This window comes from Orbicella faveolata, unplaced genomic scaffold (assembly GCF_042242905.1).
Source record: "Orbicella faveolata isolate gen_17 unplaced genomic scaffold, um_ofav_v1 contig_2, whole genome shotgun sequence".
Lineage (NCBI taxonomy): Eukaryota > Metazoa > Cnidaria > Anthozoa > Scleractinia > Merulinidae > Orbicella > Orbicella faveolata.
In genome coordinates, this window is record NW_028301547.1 from 29,724,875 (window position 1) to 29,748,970 (window position 24,096).

The 24,096-nt window shown below is 38.8% G+C and overlaps 1 protein-coding gene and 2 long non-coding RNA genes across 3 annotated transcripts; all 3 read right to left on the reverse strand.

The window, feature by feature from the left end:
* Positions 1-477: 477 nt before the first annotated feature.
* LOC110064002 (acid-sensing ion channel 4-A-like) lies at positions 478-12,416 on the reverse strand. Its single transcript, XM_020771007.2, has 8 exons — positions 12,264-12,416; positions 8,332-8,438; positions 7,006-8,036; positions 6,175-6,322; positions 5,736-5,795; positions 4,892-5,042; positions 3,853-3,944; positions 478-2,205 (listed from the first exon to the last, which is right to left on the reverse strand). Exons 2-8 carry the CDS (start codon positions 8,348-8,350, stop codon positions 2,084-2,086), a joined length of 1,623 nt encoding a protein of 540 aa, XP_020626666.2. The 5' UTR covers positions 8,351-8,438; positions 12,264-12,416; the 3' UTR covers positions 478-2,083.
* Positions 12,417-15,878: 3,462 nt separating this feature from the next.
* LOC149112763 (uncharacterized) lies at positions 15,879-18,615 on the reverse strand. Its single transcript, XR_016206985.1, has 3 exons — positions 18,226-18,615; positions 17,831-17,955; positions 15,879-17,144 (listed from the first exon to the last, which is right to left on the reverse strand). It is a non-coding gene; the product is annotated as an uncharacterized LOC149112763 (long non-coding RNA).
* A 2,496-nt stretch (positions 18,616-21,111) lies between these two features.
* LOC110063990 (uncharacterized) lies at positions 21,112-24,072 on the reverse strand. The gene is made up of 3 exons (XR_002298284.2): positions 23,376-24,072; positions 23,079-23,230; positions 21,112-22,472 (listed from the first exon to the last, which is right to left on the reverse strand). It is a non-coding gene; the product is annotated as an uncharacterized LOC110063990 (long non-coding RNA).
* Positions 24,073-24,096: the final 24 nt, after the last annotated feature.

The window sequence follows — 24,096 nt, forward strand, 5'->3', positions numbered from 1 at the left end:
AAGAATACGTTTGATAGGAATTTTGAGGCTGAAATGTGCCAAAATTTAAGAATATTTTAAGAATAAACCCGAGGTTGAGATTTTGAAAAGTTTATACCGTGTAAAATTCTTCCTCCCTCCAAACGGGAAACTAGCTAAAAAGTAACAAAAACAGCACAAGCCGTAGTTTCGATGCTAATAACATTTCTGCTAGACGTTAATTCCTGCAGGCTGGCTCCAAAATTACTCTACTATCATCCAGACACCAAATACATTCGAAAACAGAAATGTTGCTATAATCTTACAGTGTTCATAAGAATATTTTCAGCGTACAATCGGCAGAAAAATATGAATATTCAGCCTCGGCAGGAAAAACAATATCTTTTTTTTTAGAAAAAGGGCGAACTACTAAAAAATTAAAAACCTCAGCGACTGGAACAAAGCAAGCTGAATGCAATTTAAAAGAGTACTTGGATAAAATATATTACTTTATTCCTCTTTTGTTTTTTTTTTTTAGAAATAACGCGATATGTATACAAATATTATCGTATCTTTTATCTTTCGACAGACGTCGTTACTGAAACATCCGTTACGACATGACGTAGGTGAGATCTTCTTGTTTGCGTCAGTTTTTAAGAAATGATAGGATTTTGTAATGAGTTACAATGATAAATTTTTGCATTTGAAATGTCATATATAACAGTGGACCCTCGCTCGGTCATACTCGGTTTTCTGAAATCCCCGCTCCAGGGACTTAGCTAGTAAGAGGTAAAAAGAGGCACTTGCCTCAGTCATTGTTTTTCTTCTTTGTTGTTTTCAGTAATCATAAACAACCTTAATACCTAGGAAGAGAATTAAACCATGGACGTTCAGAACATTGCATCAGTATATCATGTTTTGATGGACATTGCCTCAGTCATAATCTTTATCTGGCTACGCGTCTCTGTACTCAAATGTCTTCATGTGCCAGTAAAATTAACTCCGGACTTCTTATTCCGAATTGCAACAATGCCAACAGGAAGAAGCCTGGCGTCAGTTAATAATGAGGTTCTTGTCTTCACTTAATATTTGAATGCCAAGTGGCGATGTCTGTCCACCGTAGCACCGTACAGTCGCCAGTGGCTGAAAATTAGCAACAAGTCAGTCATGAGCACTGATATCTTACAAAGATAAGGACAGGAGGAACACTACCCTCGCTTCTCAAGCCTGCCAATTTTTCGAATCGATTCTGTTCGTTTTCCCCTAGCAGGGACCTTCTGATGCACATACTAAATAAATATTCTTTAAAATATATATTGCTGCTTTCTGTAAAATCCAATTAAAACTTGTTTTTGCTATGAATGCATACATTGCAAATAACAACGGGAACCACATTTCATTTTCTATACAGCACTATTTACTTGTGTCAAAAACAAATTTATTTGGTACTAGTAAGCGTACGTGACGTTATTACAATGGCTATACTTGGCTGTCTAACTTAAAAATGTAAAGTCATGGAGCTAGCGATCTTATCACAAGCCTATTCTTTTACATCCTTCTTTCACCTTCAGTAATGAAAAGATTTGATAAAATGAATGACATATTGCTCCTTCAGGTTTTGGCTGAAATCTCTGTGGAAGTCATTTGTCTAATTTCATGTCAAATTCGTCTCCGAACCTGTTCGGCTTGAAAATAATGTTAAGTGATCGATAACAAATGGTTCTAGGCTATGGACGGTCAAACATAATCGAACAGTTCATTTGTATATTGGTTCTCGCAGATTTAGACCAGTCTAGTAAGTATCGCACTGCTGTAGCCAGGGCGCAGTTGTGTCATCAAAATCAAGTGGTTATGAATTGATAAATAAGCGTGACGACCTTGATTTTCCAGCCAAATGTGAATATCTTGACTCATTATATGCGTACATGCAGAGCTACTTTTCAGAAAAGTCGTGATTTCAGTAGTTAAACGGGTGCTGACAGTTTACAATTACAGGAACCTGGCCTGTCTTGATAGGGTTCACCGGACAGGAATGACTCAGTCGCATGTTCCATTTCCTAGAGTTGAACAAAACACTATATTTCCTGATCAATCGCTCTGATATCTGAGGGTATATTAAGGTCTATTAAGTCTGATATTCTTTATGCAATGAACGAACGAAAACCAAGGCCACAAGAAGATCGGCAAACTCAAAAATGGTCATTAGGCTGCATCCAAGAAACAGACCCATATTACCTCCAATTTCACCTAACCACAAAAAAAAAAAAGAAGAAGAAGAAGAAGAAAATGTAACAAATAACAATAAAATACATTATTGTGTGGCTTGCGTTTGTAGCCGATAGAACGCGCTCTATGATTGGCTAAATCTATGGCATTATTCTCCGTGATACTCACGGCCCGCAAAGACAGAGCAAAAAGCCAAATAATAAACAACTTATTGTCCTGGAAGGTTCGATCTTTACGGGGAATTCTCAAACCCCAGCCTTGCCGGTAACACGGCAAGGCCTCGGTTTCAGTGAGATTTTCCCGTATTGTAAAGACCTGACCGGCTCTCGGCTAATAATTGATTAGTTAGTATTATTTGACCAGTTGACCGAATGCCTATATATGGCCAGGACGTCCTTGTCATCTACCATCCATGGATATCCTGTGATTTCTGTAGTCTGCCCTATTTGTAAGTGCACTCAAAAGCGTAACCGAGAGTAACTGTGAAGACTTGTGCCAAATCTTGGGCAGACGACACATCAAGAAACTTACGATGTTTACAAAGGTTAATCTAAATATATCAGTAGTTGGAAAATTGTTGAACAGTAGTCGAATAATATAATGATTATCCTCGCTTTTGTAGAAATTTGTCTTGCACAGAGAGAACAGTCAATTTAAATTAGATCGGTTTAATTGGAACCGGCCATTGAAGAACCAAGAAAGAAATCAAGACCCAGTTCAGTACCCAGGGTGAACATCCTCAGAGGGGAAAATTGTGAAAATTTAAGGAAAGCGCTCCTGATATATCTAAGATTGAGAAATCGAGTTAAGATATTGTTTCCCGGCTCTGTACGTGGTAGACATAATAAGAAACGAGATACCGAAAAAAAGTCAATGTTCTTAGCGATCACAAGCTTTCGACGCTAATATGGCGGGAATCTATTAGTCAACTTCCGGCTATACGAGGATGTTTTGACACGTAACTTGGTCCATCCAAGCTCGCGTAACAAAAAGGTTCCCTGCATATTCATTTAAGAAAGATGTTGTGACCGCGTCGAAAGCTTGTGATTGCTATAACATTGACTCTGCTTCGGTCTCTAGTTTCTTATTATTGAGAAATCGTTTCTGTAGCCGTGTTTTTGTAGTGTGTAGAGGGTAGTGTAGTTGTTTATTGTTTATTATATGGCTTTTTGCTTAGCTTTTGCAGACCCGTGACCGGCCCGTGGGTCAGTAGTAAGGTAGAATAATGCCCTAGAATTAGCCAATCAGAGCACGCGAGATATCAGTTACAAACACAAGCCAGATAATAATCTCGATTAATGCAAGGAATTAATGGAAAACAAAACGGATACAATGCTGCTTGCGGGTTTGGAGGGTCATTATATTTTTGACCCTGATAATATTCTATACAAACTTGCAAAAAAGAAAAGCTGTGTGATCCATTTCGCATCATCTGATATTACTTTTGGGCTATTAAACGTAAAAGCTACCCTGAAACGGTTTAATATGCTAAGGTCTGGTTCTCTGTTTTGCTTTTTCTCAGACACTGCCAGTGTAAAAATTATACATACGAAGTTTATTTGAAGTAAAGCGGTATAGACGCAGACAGGAATCTAATCAAATATGGCTACAACAGTTACCACTTCAGATATACCAACAAACAAGCAAGAAAATTATGAGAAAAATTACCAAACAGCGCCTCAACACCAAACGCCACATTCTGTTCAAGTAACTCGTAGCTAAGTGTTTTGTAGCCAATCCGAAGAAACACAGAGTTTTTCCTGGAAAAATAAACCATGGGAACATTACATCGTACATATAAAACGTTGTTTCTTATCTGTGCCGTTGATGGTCCAGGTGCCTCTGTTCTACTCAGTAGAGGCCGGCTAGAGTGCTTCGTGGTCAAATGAACGTTGCCTGAGGCCTCCCAGAAAAATCGAGTAGTGGTGTGCGGCCCACTTGCCAAAATTAACCCTTACCCTATTTATGTCCAAAATCTGCGATTTTCCCTACCCTATTTATGGCCTGACAACATTTCGAAACCCTATTTATGACCTGACCCTTAATCAAAACCCTGTTTCAGACCTGCCTTATAATTAGTTGCCTAGTTCAGACCAATGCTAAATTTCCGTAAACACAATTTGTGAAGGGCTTTTGTTGATTTTCTTTTCGATAATGATGCAAAAGTGGGTTCTTCTTAAAAACATACCTATATTAATACTAGAGTGCAAAAACCATACTCTATTTATGTCCAAACGTGCCAAAATCGATACCCTATTTATGATCAAAACGGCTGGAAAACCCTACTCTTTGGGGCCGCACATACCTGTATAGCCCATATGAGGGAGTATCCCTCCCCCCGGGGGCCTGAGGTCACTGCCTCTTAAGCGAGACACGTACTTTCGACTGAAAATGCCTCCCTTTGCTTATCACGGAGTGTAAATGAAAATCTGACCAAATACTTGCAGATAATTAAAGATGGATTGTCAATAGAATTTAATCCAGGGGGATTATTTAATTTACATAGTGTGGTACATTCGTTTAATATTCTTTTCACAAATGAATCCTATTAATTATTCCCAGAGTTTCTAATGCGACAATGCAAGTTCATGGCTGTCAAAGCTCGCCTCCATATACTGGTTTATTAATGTAATGTCACAATTGCCTTAAGTATTCGAATGGTAGATAGGTGATATTAAGTATTCGAACGGTAGAAAGGTACAATTACCTTAAGTATTCGAACGGTAGATAGGTGATACCGTCAGCTTGTAACGCAGCCGCAGAACCTGCATCCGGGAACTTGGAATAATGCACCTCTGTTGTGTATCTGATATCATTGCAAGGGACAGTACAGTCACAGACTGAAACGTCGAGGTTGGCTGGAAACGTTAAACGCATTTGTATTTAATATCTTTGCCTTAAAAACTCAGATCTCGTTGGATAGCCATGGGGAAATCCCGGTGCAAAATAAACCTGGTGTATTGATGGGAAGGTTCTGGACTTCAATGCCTAATCATCAAAGAGAGGTTTTAGGTATTAATCTGTAAAATCAAATTCACAACTGAAAGACTTGCTAAGTCCTCGAAAAGGGGGATTAATGACTTTAAAAGACAGCAAAACAGTCCATAACTGACAGGAAGAGTCAGAGCACAAGTTGAAATAAAGTGGATCAATAGAAAGTCTGGTTCGCTATGACACTCCACAAGAAAGTCATACAACCAATCCATTTACTGAAAGTCTTTCTAATATATATTTTCAAGACACTATGAACATAGCCTCTTGATATACATATATATATATTTATTGGTGTGATCAAAGAGATTGAAAGCTACATTAGGAACAGAGGCGTAATAAGTTCTTGATATGCCGAAACTATCTTATACCGTAACTTGAGGAAAAACAAAACCAAACAAGAGAAAAAGAAAAAGCGAAGTAAAACCAAGGTAAAACAAAACAAAAACAAAGTGGCACGTCATTTGAGCTGAAGATAGGTTACGACCAAAGTATTTAAGGTTTCGAGAAAACGCCAATGTGTATTCGCTATAGAGTTGATGTCTAGGATGTTTTCTTACCGGTAACGTTCACAACACAGGGTTGATCAAGTTTAGCACAAGTCTTCAACGAGGTTTCCGCTGAAAAGAGACAGGATACAATAAATATCTCACTTTATTCTTTGAAGACTAACTAGCAAACAGCAAAAACATTATTACGCTATTGGCGACCATTTTCCCGCCCGCTGCGCTGCGTAACTGTTGTATTCCGTCAATAACTGTGTCCTTTTAATCGCATTTAAGCTCACCAACAAGGAACGAATTGAATCTACATGAAGCTCACAAAACAGCTTCGCGTTCCACGTGCAATCTTCCCGTTCCGCTCCGGTGGAATTACGTATAAGGTCACGTGACCGACACAACAGTAACAACGGTGTGTTTGCCGCTAGAGGCAAAATCGCAGGGACCTGTGTGAAGGGCTTAATTGTTAACGAGAAACGGAAAAGCAAGGTCCTCAAACCTGAATAGCCAGCGGTACGGCATTTACAAGATTCCATAATGTGTTCAGCCAAACATTCATAGATGCAGCCTTTGGGTGTGTAGGAACTGAAGGCTTTTAACTTCTTGTCTTCGCATTTTGTCTCATAAGGATCCTCTAGATTTTTTAGCTGACGTAGAAAAATATCAGAGACAAAGAATCACACCATGAAACCTGAATCATAACTGTTAATCAATTTTCTGTGTATGTTTTACAGAAAATAAAAATGAGAAAGAAATCCAACTTAGCTTAATAGAAAACATGACATAAATATAACATACACATATCACGGGATGGTTGTGTTGTACGTATTGGATGCAAATACGTAAAGTTGAAAAGAGGATCTCTACTGTCATGCTAAAACATTCAACAGCTGATCGTACATCCTGTTCATTTCATGCGCAGAAACTTTAACGTGCTACATGTAATTGGTTCTCCACTAATTTGACATTGCCACAGCAACCTTGTTTTGGCGTGCAGGTTAAGCCAAATTTTGCTCTTGGGCAGAATTCCTCGTTTTTCCCCAGTCTTGCTGAGCAGCTTTACAAGATCAATACCATTTTACATTCGGTTATGATTTATGGATCCAATCGGATTCATTTAACCCTAACCTTTAAAAAAAAGTGAGAATATTTAAGTGTGGCATCATATTATGTCGTAAGCAGCAAAGGACATCTTATCTTATAGAGTAAGCTGAGGTCTATCTATAAAACGCAGAACAATTTTAGGGAAGGGGGACTTACTCCCATGTATCAAGGTGGGTTATAAATTTCCGTGTACGACCGACAGCTAAGTATCTTTACTTTGGCTCACCCTCTGTTGATGCAGCGTGATTGTGGCTTGCATACCAGGTCCAACGTTAATCCCATCCCAAGGAAGAAAATGGTCTCCTTGTCGATGAATTATAACACTAAATCCCTCCGACAGTCTTCCAATTGTGTTATCATCAATCTGCGCGGTTAATAAGATGTTCAGACCCCCTCCGGCGCCTGTAAATTTAGCTTTTCTGATGCTGTCCGGTCCACCAAGCCCCGCATTAAAAGTGTGGCACACACCCCAGTCCGTCACGGATGACGAGAAATCCGATACGCCACATAGCTTATCTATTCTGCCGTCAAATACACATAATCCAGATTTCAGCATTTCCTCGACTCCCGGGCTGTACTTTTCGTAAAATTTTATGGTGTCGAAAAAGGTTCCAGAGGTGTATTGTGCGGCAATCAAGGCTGCAAGGTACGGAGTTGTACAGTTTGGAACAATGTTCCCGCCATCGAACAGAAAGAAGGGTAAACAACAGCAGACCATGGCTGCTCCACAGGGCTTGTCACCACGAACTGACTTCGTAGCTGAGCAGAAGCTGTCGTTGAGACCGTACCGAACAAAATCAGCGTCGCCGTCCAAAGCATACATCTTTTTCTTGCTTATAAGATTTTGTGGGCAAATGGTGACAGCTGGGAATTCAAGACTATTGACGTACTTTTGGGTGATTACAGTGTTTATAGGGCGTTTGAAGTATTTGTCTAATGATTTGTACGCAGTGAATAAGAAATATGCGGTAAATGCCAGCAGCAATAGCAACCAGCCAATCCGGGCCCAGAGGGGACGTCTCCAGAACACATAACGGATACCATGCAGTGAAGTGTTATTCACCCAATTATTCCATATTCCATAATTGCTTGGTAGAGCCGCATCTTTCCCCTCTTCATCAGCATCGTTATCTCGTTTTGGCTTGATCGGTTTCAATGAATCGAGCTCAATGTCGTTTTTTGTAATGGCGCCCTGGAAATAAAGATCTTCTGCAGGAACTGTCCCAGGCAAAGAAAAGTCCTCCAGAGTCATTTTGCCTGGAAAATAAAAGGAAACGAAAGTGTTTTTTTTTCATGGAACAAGCACCAGTATTGCCTGATTTGTTTGAGACACCTATTAGAATTTATTACATTGAGATGTTGCCAAAATTTGACTCAAAATTAAGGCGCTTGTTTGCTCTAACCGAGGAATTGTTTATCTGGAGAAGCTATTTAAACTGTAAATCGTGAGTATGAGTAAAATGTTATACTAGTACACGTTACGTAAATTTTTTTTGCTGTCTTTATAATAGGTTCACCACATAGTAAAATGTGCCACGATATATTGACTTACCTGGGTTCGTTTTTGCCATAATGCTTGCTCGCAATTCCCTCCAGTTAGCGAATCAATCTAAAATGATTAATTCACACCAATTACAGTTATCCTGGTTTAATCTGAAACTGAAACAAGAACCTCTGTTTAGATGGGTGTTATGTCAAGACCTTAACGATGATTCCTAATCCGTACTGCACACTCTCGAGTGTTTTTTCCTACGTTTGTGGTTTTGTAACACGTCACAAAATGTAAAATTTCGCAACAACTTACACGAGACAACTTCAAAGTTTCGTGCCAACCGCCATTATGAATGCAAAGCTTGATGCTTCGATCTTTCTGATATCATTATGTGAAATAACTTTGAAAAACTCAAAGGAATTGCAGGAAAAAGAATTTAAAATGCCTCAAAGATTTGCAGTCCTTCGAGTGAGATCTGACAATGCGCAGTACGGGCTGGAAATCATCTTAAAGGTTGATCAAATGATCGTGATATAATTTGGGTATTAATTAATTAATTTTTGTACCCACACTGGATGTGCAGTGCTAATGGCTGCATATATTGGTTGACTATAACAGTTAATCTTAAATCTCACTGGCCTTCGAGAGACTGGCCATTTTCTAGTTTCTCCGAAGTCTCGGGGAAAGATTTATAAATATTACTAAATAACTCAACGTCAAAAAAGACAACAACCAGGGCATCTACTGTTTAATACAAGGCTATATAAAAGCTCAATTATGATGATTGCGAGTACGCTGCACTTCGCTACGTTTCCGGTAAAACGTTAATCTTCCACGCAGACGCTGTTTGGCTCGTCACGTTCTTTTCCTCACGAATGTAGACAACTAAATCACGAAATTATACCAAAATCATCAGTTTGTCACTCTTGGTAGTTGGTTCATCGTTTGGTGCCATCAACTATCAGCTCCTAGAAAACTAAGGCTCGTAATCCAATGTTACTCTTCAACGGATCAACAACATTATAACTATCTTTGATCTTAATGCATGCACGTGTTGAATTTACTTTAAATTAAATAAACCTTAGACAGGTGTCAGTAAACTCCAATTATTCTCTTCCATTTTTAATTAAAAATAAAAACTCAAATACTCCTACAGACCACAGTAAATACTAAAGTAGGAAGTAATTAATCCAGCCTAGTAGTCAAACTCATACAAAAACGACCATAATTACAAAAGTGACATGATATGGTTTGAACAAATTTCGTCACGATCTCCTTTTTGCTAGTTAGATATGAAAGTGATCTGACGTGAATAAATAAAACAGGTGACTCAGCTTATACTGACGTAAGGTGCTTGTTCTGAATTGCTCATGGTAACATGTTGATCGTTGAATAAGACGTAAAATCATTTAAAGTGTGCATTTTATAAGGCTGGAATGGAAAGTGTTGTCTTCTACACTTCGTCTCTTAAATATGTTGCGTCTTGTAACCATGGCTCAGTAGAGCTAGCTTCCGTTTCGGGTTCCTTCGCTATCTTACAGCTTTAAAATTTACGGCTTAGAGACGACCCAAACACAGTTTTAATGACAACAACAACCGCAAATATCAACTCACATACACAACCTGTGCAAACTGCTCTCCTGGAGTGACCTAAGTCCATATACGATAGCCTCCTTACATCGGGGAGTCCTTATAATCCACACAACGCCTTGTTTATGGTTGGCGAAATGGTGCAAAATTCACAAAGTTTATATTCATTCACATTTAATGTTGTTATTATTATTCACGAATATATTTATTCACATTCAACAACTAAATTTATATTCAAGAAATATACTAATTCACATTTAACGACGTATTTCGTATTCACGAATATATTTACTCACATTTACGGGATGTATTCATTCACATTCAACGGTTTATATTCATTCACATTCACGATCGAAATATTGGTTCAACATGGTGCAATATTCATTCAACATTTTCTGCGCACCGTCTTTGCGCATCATTAGGTCCCAGCTCACGCTCTACAATTTCTGAACGCAATATGGCAGACGAAGGAAGCCTTATTATATGAAGGGGTAGAACAAAGACCAAAGACCCCAAACACAAATGTTACATTGGCAGGAACTTTCGATCTCCTACAAGAGTGCGAAGGGGAATGGAACACCGCGGAAGTAGGATTGAGAGAGAACATCCAAATAAGGCTCGAGTGTAGCTCTCCAGCAATTACTACCTTTCGTCAGTATCATAGGGCAGCACTGAATGAAATACTGGGAAATATATGTCTTTTGCATGGAGAATGGATACGACACGACTCATCAAACTGCACAAACCTTGCAGTGTATTCTGTGACCAGCCCTGAGGTCTTACGAACTCGATATTCAATATCGGAGGTAGTTCTTGGGGAGCAGAGATGGCGCAGTGGTGACCCTCGCCTCCCACCAGTTTGACCCGGCGATGAGTTTGTGGTTGGTTCTCGCCTTGCTCGAGGGTTTTATCAGGGTGCTCCGGTTTTCCTCCCCCCACAAAAAAACAGCATCTCCAAATCCCAATTCGACCAGGATAGAGGGTCTGAATGAAAGCCTGCTCTTCCTCTCTAAATATTTTAATTCTAATTTTTATTTTCCTTCTGCAACAAAGATCATCGGGTTTCACGTGGACAAAGTTCAAATGCTTCTTGTTTCAAGGTGGACATTGAAACGTCGTATTGTGGAGTACGGGCTTCTCGATGATTTCGCATGAGCAACTAGACAATCTCGTAGAACGTTTCATGATGAGTGATCAGTCAACGGGATGGAAGAGGGAGAGTATTGGCCATGTTGACCCTGGAGACTCTAGAATCAGCTGGGCTGTCGTAAGACACCCTCACATTTTTCACCCCTACGACCACTTCGCACCCTTGATGGCCACTCAAACCTTTGCGTCGCTGAGGGAAACAAATCTAGGACAATGCTACAGTTCTGTTCTTAGTAGAACATTTAAACAAAAAAAAACACAACAACAACGCTAGTATAGTTTTTTTTTACATTGTTTTAGGAGTACCTTGTTAAAGATTAAAGGTTAATTAAAGGAAAATCATCAATACCCCCATGCATGACAGTAACCAGGCTATGGTGTCCGTCAATATGCCACAAGCTATTTGGAGCAGCCACAGAACACGCTCTCCTAGAAATTACGACAGCCCAACGGATTCTAGAGTTTCCAGGGTCAACGCGGTCAATACTCTCCCTGATTCCATCCCGTTGAACTCTGAGACCTATAATGATCGAAGATGTCCGGTCACCAAGGAATACCCGAGTCCCATGATCACTCATAAAACGTTGTACGAGATTATCTACTTGCTCATCCGAAATCATCGAGCAGTCTGTTATCTCCTCTAGCCCATGTAATGTTTATGTTCAGTTGTGTATGTTTGGGGTCGTTTGTCTTTGTTCTACCCCTTCATATAATAAGGCTTCCTTCGTCCGCCATATTGTGTTCAGAAATTGTAGAGCGTGAGCTGGGACCTAATGATGCGCGAAGGCGGTGCGCAGAAAATGTTGAATGAATATTGCACCGTGTTAAACCAATATTTCGATCGTGAATGTGAATGAATATAAACCGTTGAATGTGAATGAATACATCCCGTAAATGTGAGTAAATATATTCGTGAATACGAAATACGTCGTTAAATGTGAATTAGTATATCTCTTGAATATAAATTTAGTTGCTGAATGTGAATAAATATATTCGTGAATAATAATAACAACATTAAATGTGAATGAATATAAACCTTGTGAATTTTGCACCATTTCGCCAACCATACTTGTTTGAATGACAAAAAATCAGAATGGTTCCAAAACGTTCGCCGTTTCTTTGAAGAGATTCGACACGCAAGGTAAATCAAGCCCAATGACATTAGCATCTTGTTGTTTTCATGTTTTGAATGCAACACGCAATACGCATGAAACTGTGGCACAAGATGAAATCGACATTCTTTCGTTACTCACCTTAGAAGGACAGGCAACCACACAAGGAGGGAGAAAAACTTGTCAGGGCTTAGCGTTTGAACTTTTTTCGAGGTTGTACTACAAATATCTTACAACTCGATGCCGTTTCAATACTATAATATATGTGGTAATCTGTGTCAGTTTGACTTTCCTATTTCCTACGTGACGTAATACGTTAATGATTGTGCCGCTTCATTGATTTGTTTTGTTCTTTTTCCGTTTTAAATATTACCATCACGGACATTTCTAAACAAAACCCTTCTTTTTTTATGTCACTGCGCATGATATACCGTACACTCTATGTACAACAAGAAACTACTACGTAAGGAACGTCCCTTCAATTAAATAGAATTGTACGCAAGTTGAGAGACTAAACTAAGTGGAACGTTGTACGACTCAGTTGATATTTATTAATATGTTGGGATAAAAATCGTATAGAAATGTTACAATATTCTTCCACGAATGCTTGGAATTTCTTCAAAGAAACGCTGAAAAGGACCTACAAGCTTTGTTAATATGACGAGGGATCAATAATAATCACCTTTACGTATTTTAAAACTTCCTACGATTGATGGATCTGATGCCGATATGGACCGCTGGCACTAAAACTAACAACTGCAAATCATGATAAATTATTTCAAATACTAGTAGTTATCAAAGATCATGATTGCGTTCGACACTGTCACTTTCATATATATACCTTAAATGATTTAACTAGCTGACTTTCAACATTTTTCATGAACAACCGAGGTTTTACACAGACAGATATATCATAGTGTCAAAGTCCATGCCAGTGAAGAGGTCCCCTGTATAGACTACGATGGCCGATTTGTTGTTCAAAACGTTGCGTGACGGCGCCAGTTTCCGTAGACTGGCAAAAATACTACGCCTTAAAAATTTCATGTTTTGACGTAAACTCAGCGTGAATTCAAAATGTAAACAAAAAAACAAGTTTGAACTCTGGCCTGTAAGCAATTTTAAAGCTCCCATTCGATTTGCGTTCATGAAAATCTTGTTTGCCCAAAAGGAAATTCGTTTTGGTTTGTGGCACAATTTCATAATTCAGGCTCTGCGTCTATGCCAAGTTTTTTTTTTGTTATTTTCAATTTACTTTCAATGACCTGAGACTAAAGGGGACCAGAACAACATAATCATTTACATTCATGTAAAATAAATAAACTGTTATTCACTAGGCCGTTTAACTAGCTGAACATTCTTTCTAGGTGTTTGATTACATACCAACATTCTCTAGTTAAATGTGCGGCTTCTGTTTCCACTCTTTTAGCCCGCTATAACGAGCTAGACAACTCGGTAAGATGGTTCTATAACCACGAATCATGGCCATCTGCCGAGCTACACAACTCGGTAAGTTAAAGTAATATAATTTGCGCACAGAAATCAAAGCCAGCAAAGGGAAACGACACATTTCCTCCATCGATTTATTCCGCACAACGCAGTGTTGGTTTTTGACAACAGGGAGCCGAACTGCACCTTTGTCAAGTTGTCCCAAAAGTCGTACACATTTCGTGAAAACACTGATAAATTTTAGCTACAAGGTCATTTAACGCCATAACTCTAACTTCAAACTTCAAATACGCAACTTGCCGGTAACAGCAGATAAACACATGGAGACGCGACTAGCATGGACATGACGTCATTCGCTCCTGAAGAATTTTTTGGGGGGGCCAAATTGGTGTCCCCCGATAGATAGATAGATAGATAGATAGATAGATAGATAGATAGATAGATAGATAGATAGATAGATAGATAGATACACAGGTCTCCAATTTTTATGCGTTACGCGATTAGAACTACGTTCTGGCGAACACAATAAACGATAAGGGAAAACACGGTGACTCCGACTCTCCCCCGACAGTCTCTATCCCTGTTCGAGCATGTCCGAGCTAACAAAAAACCTCAGGTCCCTCATAACATTTCAGTCTAAGTCCTTTTTTGCGAGGCAAATTTCAGATAAAGTAGCTTACAAGCCTTAAAATGTACAAAGAAAGGAAAGGCCGCTGTCCTGACTGACTGCGTGGCGTTTTAGGGGCGCCAACGATACTTAAAATCGGAGCAGATACAAAAGGTACGCTTTACACTGTACTACTTGAGGTACCAACTCTCTGAAGAAACCACTTAACGTCCTACAGACTCCCGGTCGGGCGTCTAATCAGCACATAGCTTCATAAAAAGTAGAAACTTTTTTTTTGCGAGTTTTGGAAATCACGCCACCAGCGTTACTTTGTAATGTTTTTTGGGTGTCCCACTACTGTATGTACTGTACTGTTTATTTATTTATTTATAATTATAATCTTGTAAATTCTTTTAGTTGTTTACAGTAGTAGAAATAAATTGTTGCTGTTGTTGTTTTCCCTCAAGTGTTGTTGCCCGAATCATGACCGTTTTGCCGGAAAAATTACGTAATTTTTCGTAGCTGAGGGGCTGCAGCACCCCTCGCCCTCCCCCAGCTCGTACGCTTATGTTTGAGGCTAGATTGTAGTTAGAAAAGAGGTAAATCTCCCTTCTTCTCCCTTCTCCCTTCTTTGATCATTGTTGCTTAAAATCATTCTTAGCCGTTAAACGAAAAAAGCACCAAAAAAAAAAAAAAATGTTTTTTTTCTTTTTTTCTGAACAACAAGCTTTAACAATTCTTAGGCCCCGGCTAAACGACTGCAACAGTTCAACACAACATATCGCAACATTGTTGGCCCAGTATTTGCAAGCCCCGGCCAAACGATCGCAATATTTCGATGCAACATATAGCAACATTGTTGGGCACAACATGTTGCGTGCGTTTGGCCACTCTGTCGCGACGTGTTGCGACATGTTGGGAGTTGAAAATCGAACTAATGCGCATGGCCTAACGCAACACAGTTGCACGAACCTGGCTAAAGGACTACAAAATCATGTAACATCCACAAATGTCGCGTGAAAATTTTGACCATTTTCAAATTTGAGCCGAGAACACCCAAGTCACCTAACATGTCGCAAACACGTCGCATCATGGTGGCCAAACGCGTGCAACATATTGCGCCCAAAAATGTTGCGATATGTTGCGTTGAAATGTTGCAATCATTTGGCCGGGGTTTTAGACTTATACAGACCTATACCGTAATGTATATTGTACATTTTGGATGAAAAAAAAAAATTTGCAAACTGAAAACAATAAATTTCTCTTGTGGTCCAATAATTTCCAGTAAAATAATTTCTTGATTATTGGTAATACAACATGGCTCCAAAGGCTTGGCCATGTTAACAAAGCAGCATGAATAAATAAAAGTACTGGATACCATCACCTTGCCTGAACCAAAACTGGTTAAGAAAGTCGATTCTTGAAAATATCGAGGGGCTGGAGCCAGGTTCATATTAAATTTTAAAACGTTCTTTGAAACGCTCAAACAGTGGCGAAAGGCTTCAGGATAGTAAATCCTGCATGATCTTATAACCGTGTCATTGACTTCAATAACGCCCCTAATATCGTGAAAGGCAATTATCGCATTAGAAAGTTTTTTGAAACTTGCCTCACCATGACGACCCCCAGTGAGCACTAACACTATCAGGGCACTGACACACAGCATTCTTTTAAGCAAAAATTTATAAGTTTGTTTCCATCGCTTTATGTCATTGTATTTTTTCAGTATCACACTATATTTTCAACTTTTTATTTCCCCTTTCATCATTTCATCTGTTGAAGACTGCGGTTTAGGCAGTAGAAAGCTTGTGTTATAAGAATTCTTAAATTCTTAGTTAAAGGACGTCTTAGACTGAAAAGGTTTTGTGTTCTTATTGTTCACCGTGGAAAGGTTGGTGACTAGTGTCTGTGTGGATCAGACGACGGGATGAAAATTAGCAACATGCAGTTGACATCAATGGGTTGACCTCGGAACGAAGGAGGAATTCAAGTGAACCTCACATAAGCGTAAAATTCATGGCTAAAATGTAGACAGACTGTCTTGCCAAGTAAAACTCTCCTAACTAAGTACATTACTAGCAATGACACCACAACGGCTCCATAACAGTTGAAAATGATGTAGCTCAGCTGTTTGATGACCCGTTCAATGTTTCAGCTGGAACAGTTAGGCGGAGTAAAAAACGCGGCATGAATTGAAGAATGGCAGAAGAAAGACTATCTCCGAAAATTTCCATTCTCCACTGAATTGTGTCCATACTGAAGCATACTAACGTCCTGTATGTATTCAAAGCTGAGTTTTCTTTTCGCTTGTAAGTTCACTTCTGAAGGAAAGAAAGCACCTTCGTTCACTGTAAGGAATTGGGTTACAAATTTACCATACTTTGGCTGGAACAAGGAAGCAGCGAGTGTTTCATGACCGCAGTTTTTCTTGGAAACTTCGGAAAAGGTTAAGTTGATTCGGCTGATCGATCTTATGTAGCTAGAGTCTGGTTTGCGGCCTTGAGACCCTTCAGAGCTCGGTTCCGGCGAAAGGAAGCTTTCATCAGTTTTATTACTTTGTTTAATGGGCCGTTTTTCAACAGCCCAGGTTGAATTGTTGAAAGTCTCTTTTGTTGCGCTGTCCTCTTGCTTGTTAACTAGTTCGCCAGTGCAATTTGTTGATTCGGCGTTTAAACCAAGAGCACCCGAGTTTATTTTACTTATCCTTTTCAGCAAATCACGCGAGGACTTGTCATTCTTCCAAAATAGTTTGTGGACGCGAAGAATTTGTGGTTGACGAGCAAGAGAAATGTGGTCGGTTTTGTCTGCCAGCCAGCCATTGCAAACACCTTCTGCCACGTTTGGTAATGCTGAAAGTTGTGCCATTTCGTGTAGATGGAACACTTTGCTTAATTAAAGATTCTCCCTTCGATCTTTGTTTTCTTATTTGTTGTGACAAAATTGGTCGCCCAATATCAAACAACAGCCTTCTGTAATGGAAAGAGCAGAATGTGATCAGGGAAAAAGCTGCAATATTAAACCTGTTCCGGTGCATGTATTAATGTGAGGTTACACAATATACCGGTAGAAAAAATTATTTTAACATCGTCCGACTAGGTGGAAAATCGGTTGAGTTCTTTGAATTTTCACTATTGACTTCTGGTTATTGGCTTTTACAGTTCTTTCCTGGCAGAAAAATTCCTCAGGTTTGCTTGTGATCACTCGAACGAAGCACATCGAGCAGTACATTTATGAGTTAACCAGTCACTTTAACTATACAATGTGCATGATAATTAATCTGTAGAGTCTTGTTGAGCTGCATGTTTTTCATATGATGTTGTTCTTTTGACTTTTTCCTTCCCACTTTTCCTGTCGGAATTTTATCCTGGCTCCATAAGAAGGTAAAGAGGTGAAGTGACAAAAGGGTAGAAATGGGCGTACGATGGTGTGATCTTATCACGCAGTAAATCACAAATCGCAGTTAAGAAGAGAGCTATTCTTACAAGAATGATACAAAATCCCACATACTGTATGATGCCGGCGGATCATAACATGTTTACAATATCTGAACAAGAACGAAAAGGATGCTGTCATAGCTATCAATTGTTAATTTGATTTACGCTCAATAAAGAGCAACACAAACTCATCAAATAAAAGAAACAGTTGTTATACTTACTGCTATTTTCTGCTTTTCTCGAATTCTGTAAAATAGTGAAATAACTGCTCACGTGTAGTCTTCATTTGTTGCTGGCGTTTAAGTAGTTAATTCTTGTTTATGGCACTGCACACGACTTGATTATACTGTGAAATGATATAACAAATAGCTTGATTTATTGCTGACATCACTTTGGAAACTAGTGACACTTCAGTACTTTATATTGTAGTTACCAACACATTTCAATTAACTTACAAACTTTTACAATGGCATAAAGACAAATTGCTTCTGACAGTAACCCCCAGCCGAGTAGAAACTTAGCCAAGTAGAAACTTAGTGACATTTTTGCACTAAAAAAGAAATAGAAACAAAGTTAGTTGAATTTTTATAATATTTGCTACATCTAAAAATCTTACTTCGCAGTAAATGTCAGTTTCAAAGTGACTGGGTAATGAGCGTCGCAAAATGTTACTTTAACTTTTTTACTTTTTCAAGAGATTTTGAGAAACTCGTTGAGACATGTTAGCATACTATATAATATGAACAATGCTTTCATGGTAGCTTTTTTTGTTTTCAAATACGAGTGATATTTGTCTTTGTTTAAGGCTAACAAAGAGGAGTCTGCAAATTAATCCTGAATTGAACTGGTCCTGAATTGAACTTTTAGTAGGCTAGATTGTTAGTTAATACCAGTTCACATTCTAAACATCTTAGGTCAAGGCAGTTGAGTCTGTGTTCGTTTATTCATTTATTTACTGAAGCGTATTTACGAGCTGGCCACTGGTCGAGTGCTAATCAAATAATAAAAAAAAACAATGCGGTCACTCGGCGATTTACTTGAAAGCCAATACTTGACCTCAATACTCGTGTACGTAAGTGTGTTTGTTTGCTAGAGAAGCAATACTCGTAATTACTTCTTCCTTTTAGCAGCGTCAGCATTACAATGCAAGTCATGCAACACAACTAACTTTGACACAAGATGTCATTTAAGAGGAGTCAGTAACAGGTATCATGTTTTTGTCCACTAGAGCGCTGAAGGTCTTGTAATCCCCCAGTTTACTGGACTTTTTACTTCATTAATTAATACTAATTCTTGAAAGACAGCTATAAATACTTACAATTTCGTTTTCTTTTTCTCATTTGCGCTGTTTCCGGTCCTCCTCTCGGCTCGTCTTAACTACCAATTGGTCATGAATTTGTTGTTAAGGAAGGTTTCTAACCGTCATATTTTGAAAACCAGACCTAGTAAGGATAAGCTTTTTGGACAAGTTTGTGCCATTGAAGAATCCTGCAGATTTAAAGTTTAAAATCACGGCCATATTTGACCAGTCACATGACCAGAATAGAAAAAACCCTAAAACTTTAAAAAAGGCATTTATATCCGAAAATTAAAATCAGTCTCAATAGATTACGACGGTCCACAAGCTTGATGCTACATATGGGCTTTATGAAACTCACATTATCATAAAATCTATCAGGTAATAAACACTCGTATTAACAGACTTTCTACAGCAGTTACGTGTTCCTCTTTTACTTGTAGAGAGTAATCCCATGCGCACGATTATAAAGAAGGCTAAGTTATTTCTGGTTTATAAGAATAATCGGAACTCTTCCTCTTTTCTTCTACGTTTTAGGGATTGTAAGGACCGTTCGCGCTAATTGTTTCTGCGCATCCTTACTGCGCACGAAAATTCACACGCCACGTCATACATCGATGCGCGCGCTAAGTAATAGAATGAACAATGGTAGGACAGATGGCCATTGCTATAGCTTTACCTGGATTTATCGATCTTGGACGTTCGGTGACCCCCATTTTTCTTTTGATGGATTATTTTCTCTACCGATTTTCTACGTTTAGCGAAAAAATGAAGAAAATCTATCAATTAGAAGTTTGATGTTTTTGCAAAATGCACCATCGTTTTCCATTATTTTTAGCTCTTTGTTTATCTGTGCGGCGGCTTCAAATGCCTCTTGAAGGGTTAAGGGTTGGCAACATTTGCAATTATTTACGCAACAGACCTACTACTACAACATATGACTAAGATCGTTTCCCTCCGTTAACTCACCAAAGTAGAGCATGCTGAATTACGTGCGCCGTTTTCTCAAAATTAGTGTAGTTTTCCTTACGCTTTATCTTTGAAACGAAGTCGGTGACCCCCGATTTGTTTGCATTTCTGACACAAGTAACTCATTATCTGACTGCAGGGTTACGGACTGACACTAGTTACGCACGCAAAATCATATTTTTTTTTCAAAGCAAACGTTCCCTCATGTAAAGTTCGCCATTTAGCACTGAAAAACGCTCCAAAGCTTCCCTCTAAATATCGCCTTCAGCAGTCCGTTAGCAACTGCTCTAACTCTGTAGTTAAGAAGGACCCCCCTTACTCGTCTGCGCGATACTACCTTTAAGTTATTGGTACTTAATTTCGCAGGTACTTTATTTCGCGAATTTGGCGAGACAGTATTTCGCGGGGTTTTATTATCGCGATTTCAACAGGCAAATATGAAAAGAGGGCATTAAATTTCGCGATTTCGGCGGTGTCAACTTCATGTTATTTTTCAAAAGTCTGAACTTTTCAGAATTTCTAGATAATTACTGGAACAAGCAAAAGGCATAACGTTATTTAACAACAGAAGATACAAAATGGAACTTACCAGTAAAACCAGCAATAGTTTGTGTATTTGTCGATACATATCCTGTATATGTTGTTGTTGTTGTTGTTGTTGCATGTTAATCATTTTTTTTTCTGTGATTTGAATTTTCTATATGGGTGTTAAATTTCGCGTGTTTAAATTTCGCGAGGATTTTTATTCGCGGGTCTTTAATTTCGCGATTTTCGCGACTGTTAATAAATCGCGAAATTAAAGACCCGCGAATAAAAGACCTGCGAAATTAAGTACCTTAGTTTCCTCAGATTTTATGGTGCGATTTGGAGCCTGCTAGATGAATACCATGCAAGAGTAACGAATGACGGGTATTAACTATTTGGTAGCTAGACTATCTTACTTAACTGAATTAAGAGGTAAAACATCGAGAAAAATAAATATCCTCACGGAAAATGGATACTGAATAATTTAACCAGCTTTTATTTCCGACATGCAATGGTGGAACGCTATGACGAAATGGTAACTGATACCATCAGAGCTAGGCGTTATCGCTTCGTCTCAGTCATTGGCACCGATACCAGCAGTCTTTGCGGCAGTTCGTCAGATAACAGTTCTCTCGAAAGAGTGTTACCTGGCGACGCAGAGAAATAATTGGTCTTAGTCCTTTCACATGCATATCGAAAGTGACATTGACAATAGGAGATAATTTTTATTTTAATTACTACAATGGAATGTCTGGTCCATTTATACCTATAGCGTGGATTGCTAGCCGTTTTATTAACACTCGGACGTACAAGGGAATGGGACAGTGTGACATAGAGAAAGAGAAAAAGCTAGAGAAGGGCTGAGAGCCATTCTTGTCAATTTTTTCTCCCGATTACATGAAAGTGTTTCACTTTGGGATGCTGATATTTTCAGACGCATTTTGAGAAAGAACTGTTTCTCTATTGCTTTTAACGTTGCTATGGTAACCGTGTTTTGATTTTACCTAAAACTGCAAAGGACCGATTTCCTAGGATAGTGGTTCGTTTCAGTGATATTCTTGTCGCGTATACGCTGCGTAATATGCAACATGGAATAAACAAACGGCTTTTTAGACTATATCAGGCATAAAACCAGTGTTTGCATCTGGTATAAGGCAATAAGAAACAGCACCAATGTTCATCGTCTGGTTTTCTCGTACGAAACAAAATCAAAGACCTCATGTTCATGAATATAGACTATCAACACAGTTACGCGGATCGGTTCTGACAAAACAATCTTAATATTTATCGATACCTGCCACAACCTAGAGGTTCTCAAGCTATTACAAGCAATTGCACAATACTTCCAAATGGCTGCACTGAATAAATTTTAATGGCCCGGGGTCACAGGGCTGTCTGATGCACAGGTTTTTGTCGTCAAGTTCAACATTATCTCCGCTAATTTAATTTTATTCCGCTTTCAGGTTCATCTAATCTCTATATCACTATCACAGATCAATTGTCATTGTAACCCCAATTGGGTTACGCATTATGCTTTAAGCAAGACGTGTTCGTTGGCATGATTCCATTTATCAAACCGATGTATGTAGAATCAGGTTTACGCGTAGAAATTTCCTCCGCCATCAGCGAATTTGTTGGTAGTGATTGATGGAGGCTAAAACCTTTATTGCCTTCCTTGACGCCTTCTAAAGGATATCGTTCAGCAAATGTGCTAAGGTTCCCTGTACTATAGCTTCTTTTAATCAAGTGTTTTGGTCTCGGTTCAGTTACTTGAACGTTCATGGTATCGATTAGATTTATTCCAGGTTTAATTGCAAATACAGACATTTTTATGGAACTCATTCTCCTCAGCCATTCTTGGGAGATATTGCCATCTGTCCAAGGCACCTTTTGAACTCGAGGGATTGTAGATTTAGCAGCCACTACTTCACCATTTGTTTCACTTTCTTCCGATATACGTGGAAGTGGATTAAAACACTTTGCCATCGTTCTGAACAACACCGGCTAAAAAGTCTGGAAAGAAGTGAAAAGCGAAGCTCCCAGTTCTAAACACCTGTGGTGTGTTAAACTATCTGCAAAATAAAACGAACATAGTTTCAATACACTTAGTTGTAGGCGCTCGATGCTCCCACGTGATTACATTTCTTAGCTTCTTACCAATTTCTGACGAATCTCAGTGAGTCGAGTGCAACAACAAGCAAACAAACACTGAGAAAAACCCGCAAAAAGTTGACTCAGATGAATGGCCTTTCCAATGCAATTACGTAACGACGCTCACGAGGTGAACGCCACAAACATTCGCGCACCTCACTTGTGCCTGGTCTAACAAATAATTGGATGTGAGATAAAGCAAGACAATTACGTGCAAAGCTTATGGGATTATTTTCGATTTGTTCTGCTTTCCGTTACCAGTAATGGACGACCTTTTGATTACTTAAGCATTCCTGTAGTGAATTATAGATAGAACTGTTCTTTGCACTTTTTGTATTAACGTTATTAAAATACCAGCGCATTCTAATCCATTTTCACGCAAATATAGTATCGTTGCTTGTCATTTTTGTACAGCCAATATATTTAAACCTGCTTTTGCAATACATTTGCTTAAAATCTTTAGAGGCATTTTCAGACGTGGAGAAAGCGCCCGCAAAAACTTGAGTCATAAAATAACATGTACAAACCTTAGTAAATTAACGTACAACCATGCACATAAACAGATATAACGAATGGTTCTGCTTTTCACGTTGTGGTCAGTATTAAGTTGTTGTTTTGCTGCCTGGATCAACAAGAACGATTGTGGTACGAGGCACGCGTACAGCAAATCTTGCTAAATCTGTAGTAAAAGCAGAAAAAAAGGTCTTAAACTTAAGCCGCTCACCCCTCTCAGATATAACTTGGCCGATAACAATCAATCAATCAAAAAAAGTAATGCATACTGTCTCTTAAAGGACTTGGTTCTTTTCAATTTTGTGCTTTACCTCCTGCTGAGAGATAAGTTTCAAAGCAAAGCCGTTATGCTCAATTGGCTGTTTGTACCTTCCGTCAACACTTGTTTTGTTTCTTTTGTTCTCGTGTAACTTTAGTTTATCAACTTATCAGCACATACCAACAGAACTACAGGACCTTTTCAGCGACGACTGTTCCCTGTACCTGGTAAAAGAACTACTGAGACTCGTATGATTGTTATTGAACTGCTCCAATAACTACAGGTGTAATATAATTAACGCTCACATCAATAGCAACCGATATTTTTGGGCTGGAATTCGAAACGACAAAAGAGACGCTTAATAATCCAACCGCATTACTGGACTTCATTGTAGAAATACAATGGCCACACAGAAACCTGCACAGACAGCGAGGAAGCAAACGAACAAAACAAACTATAACTTGGAATTGCACTGCTAAAGTAATCAGCTCATAAGTACTTTAATATCAGCTCACTGATATATTTTGTGCAAACTCTTTTATACTAGCCTAATATCAACTTGTGTTCACTTCGGGATATTGTGATCTACATGAGCATATTGAAAACAATTTGCGTCGTTTATACCAGGGAAAAATGCCATACAGACGATCCAAGCGTCCGCCGGTGAACCTCCGCCCTATCACAGCACAGCATAATTGCTTTATCAAGTTATCAACATGAGATATAAGTTGGATGTCATGAATTGTTTTCGTGACTTTAATATTTGTAAATGA

Excerpts from the sequence above, each read along its gene's own strand:
- LOC110064002 (XM_020771007.2), bottom strand. Across the intron at positions 6,323-7,005 it reads TCACGCTGCATCAACAGAGG|CTAAAAAATCTAGAGGATCC; the intron begins GTGAGCCAAAGT and ends TTTCTACGTCAG. Across the intron at positions 5,796-6,174 it reads CCGTACCGCTGGCTATTCAG|CGGAAACCTCGTTGAAGACT; the intron begins GTTTGAGGACCT and ends GTCTCTTTTCAG.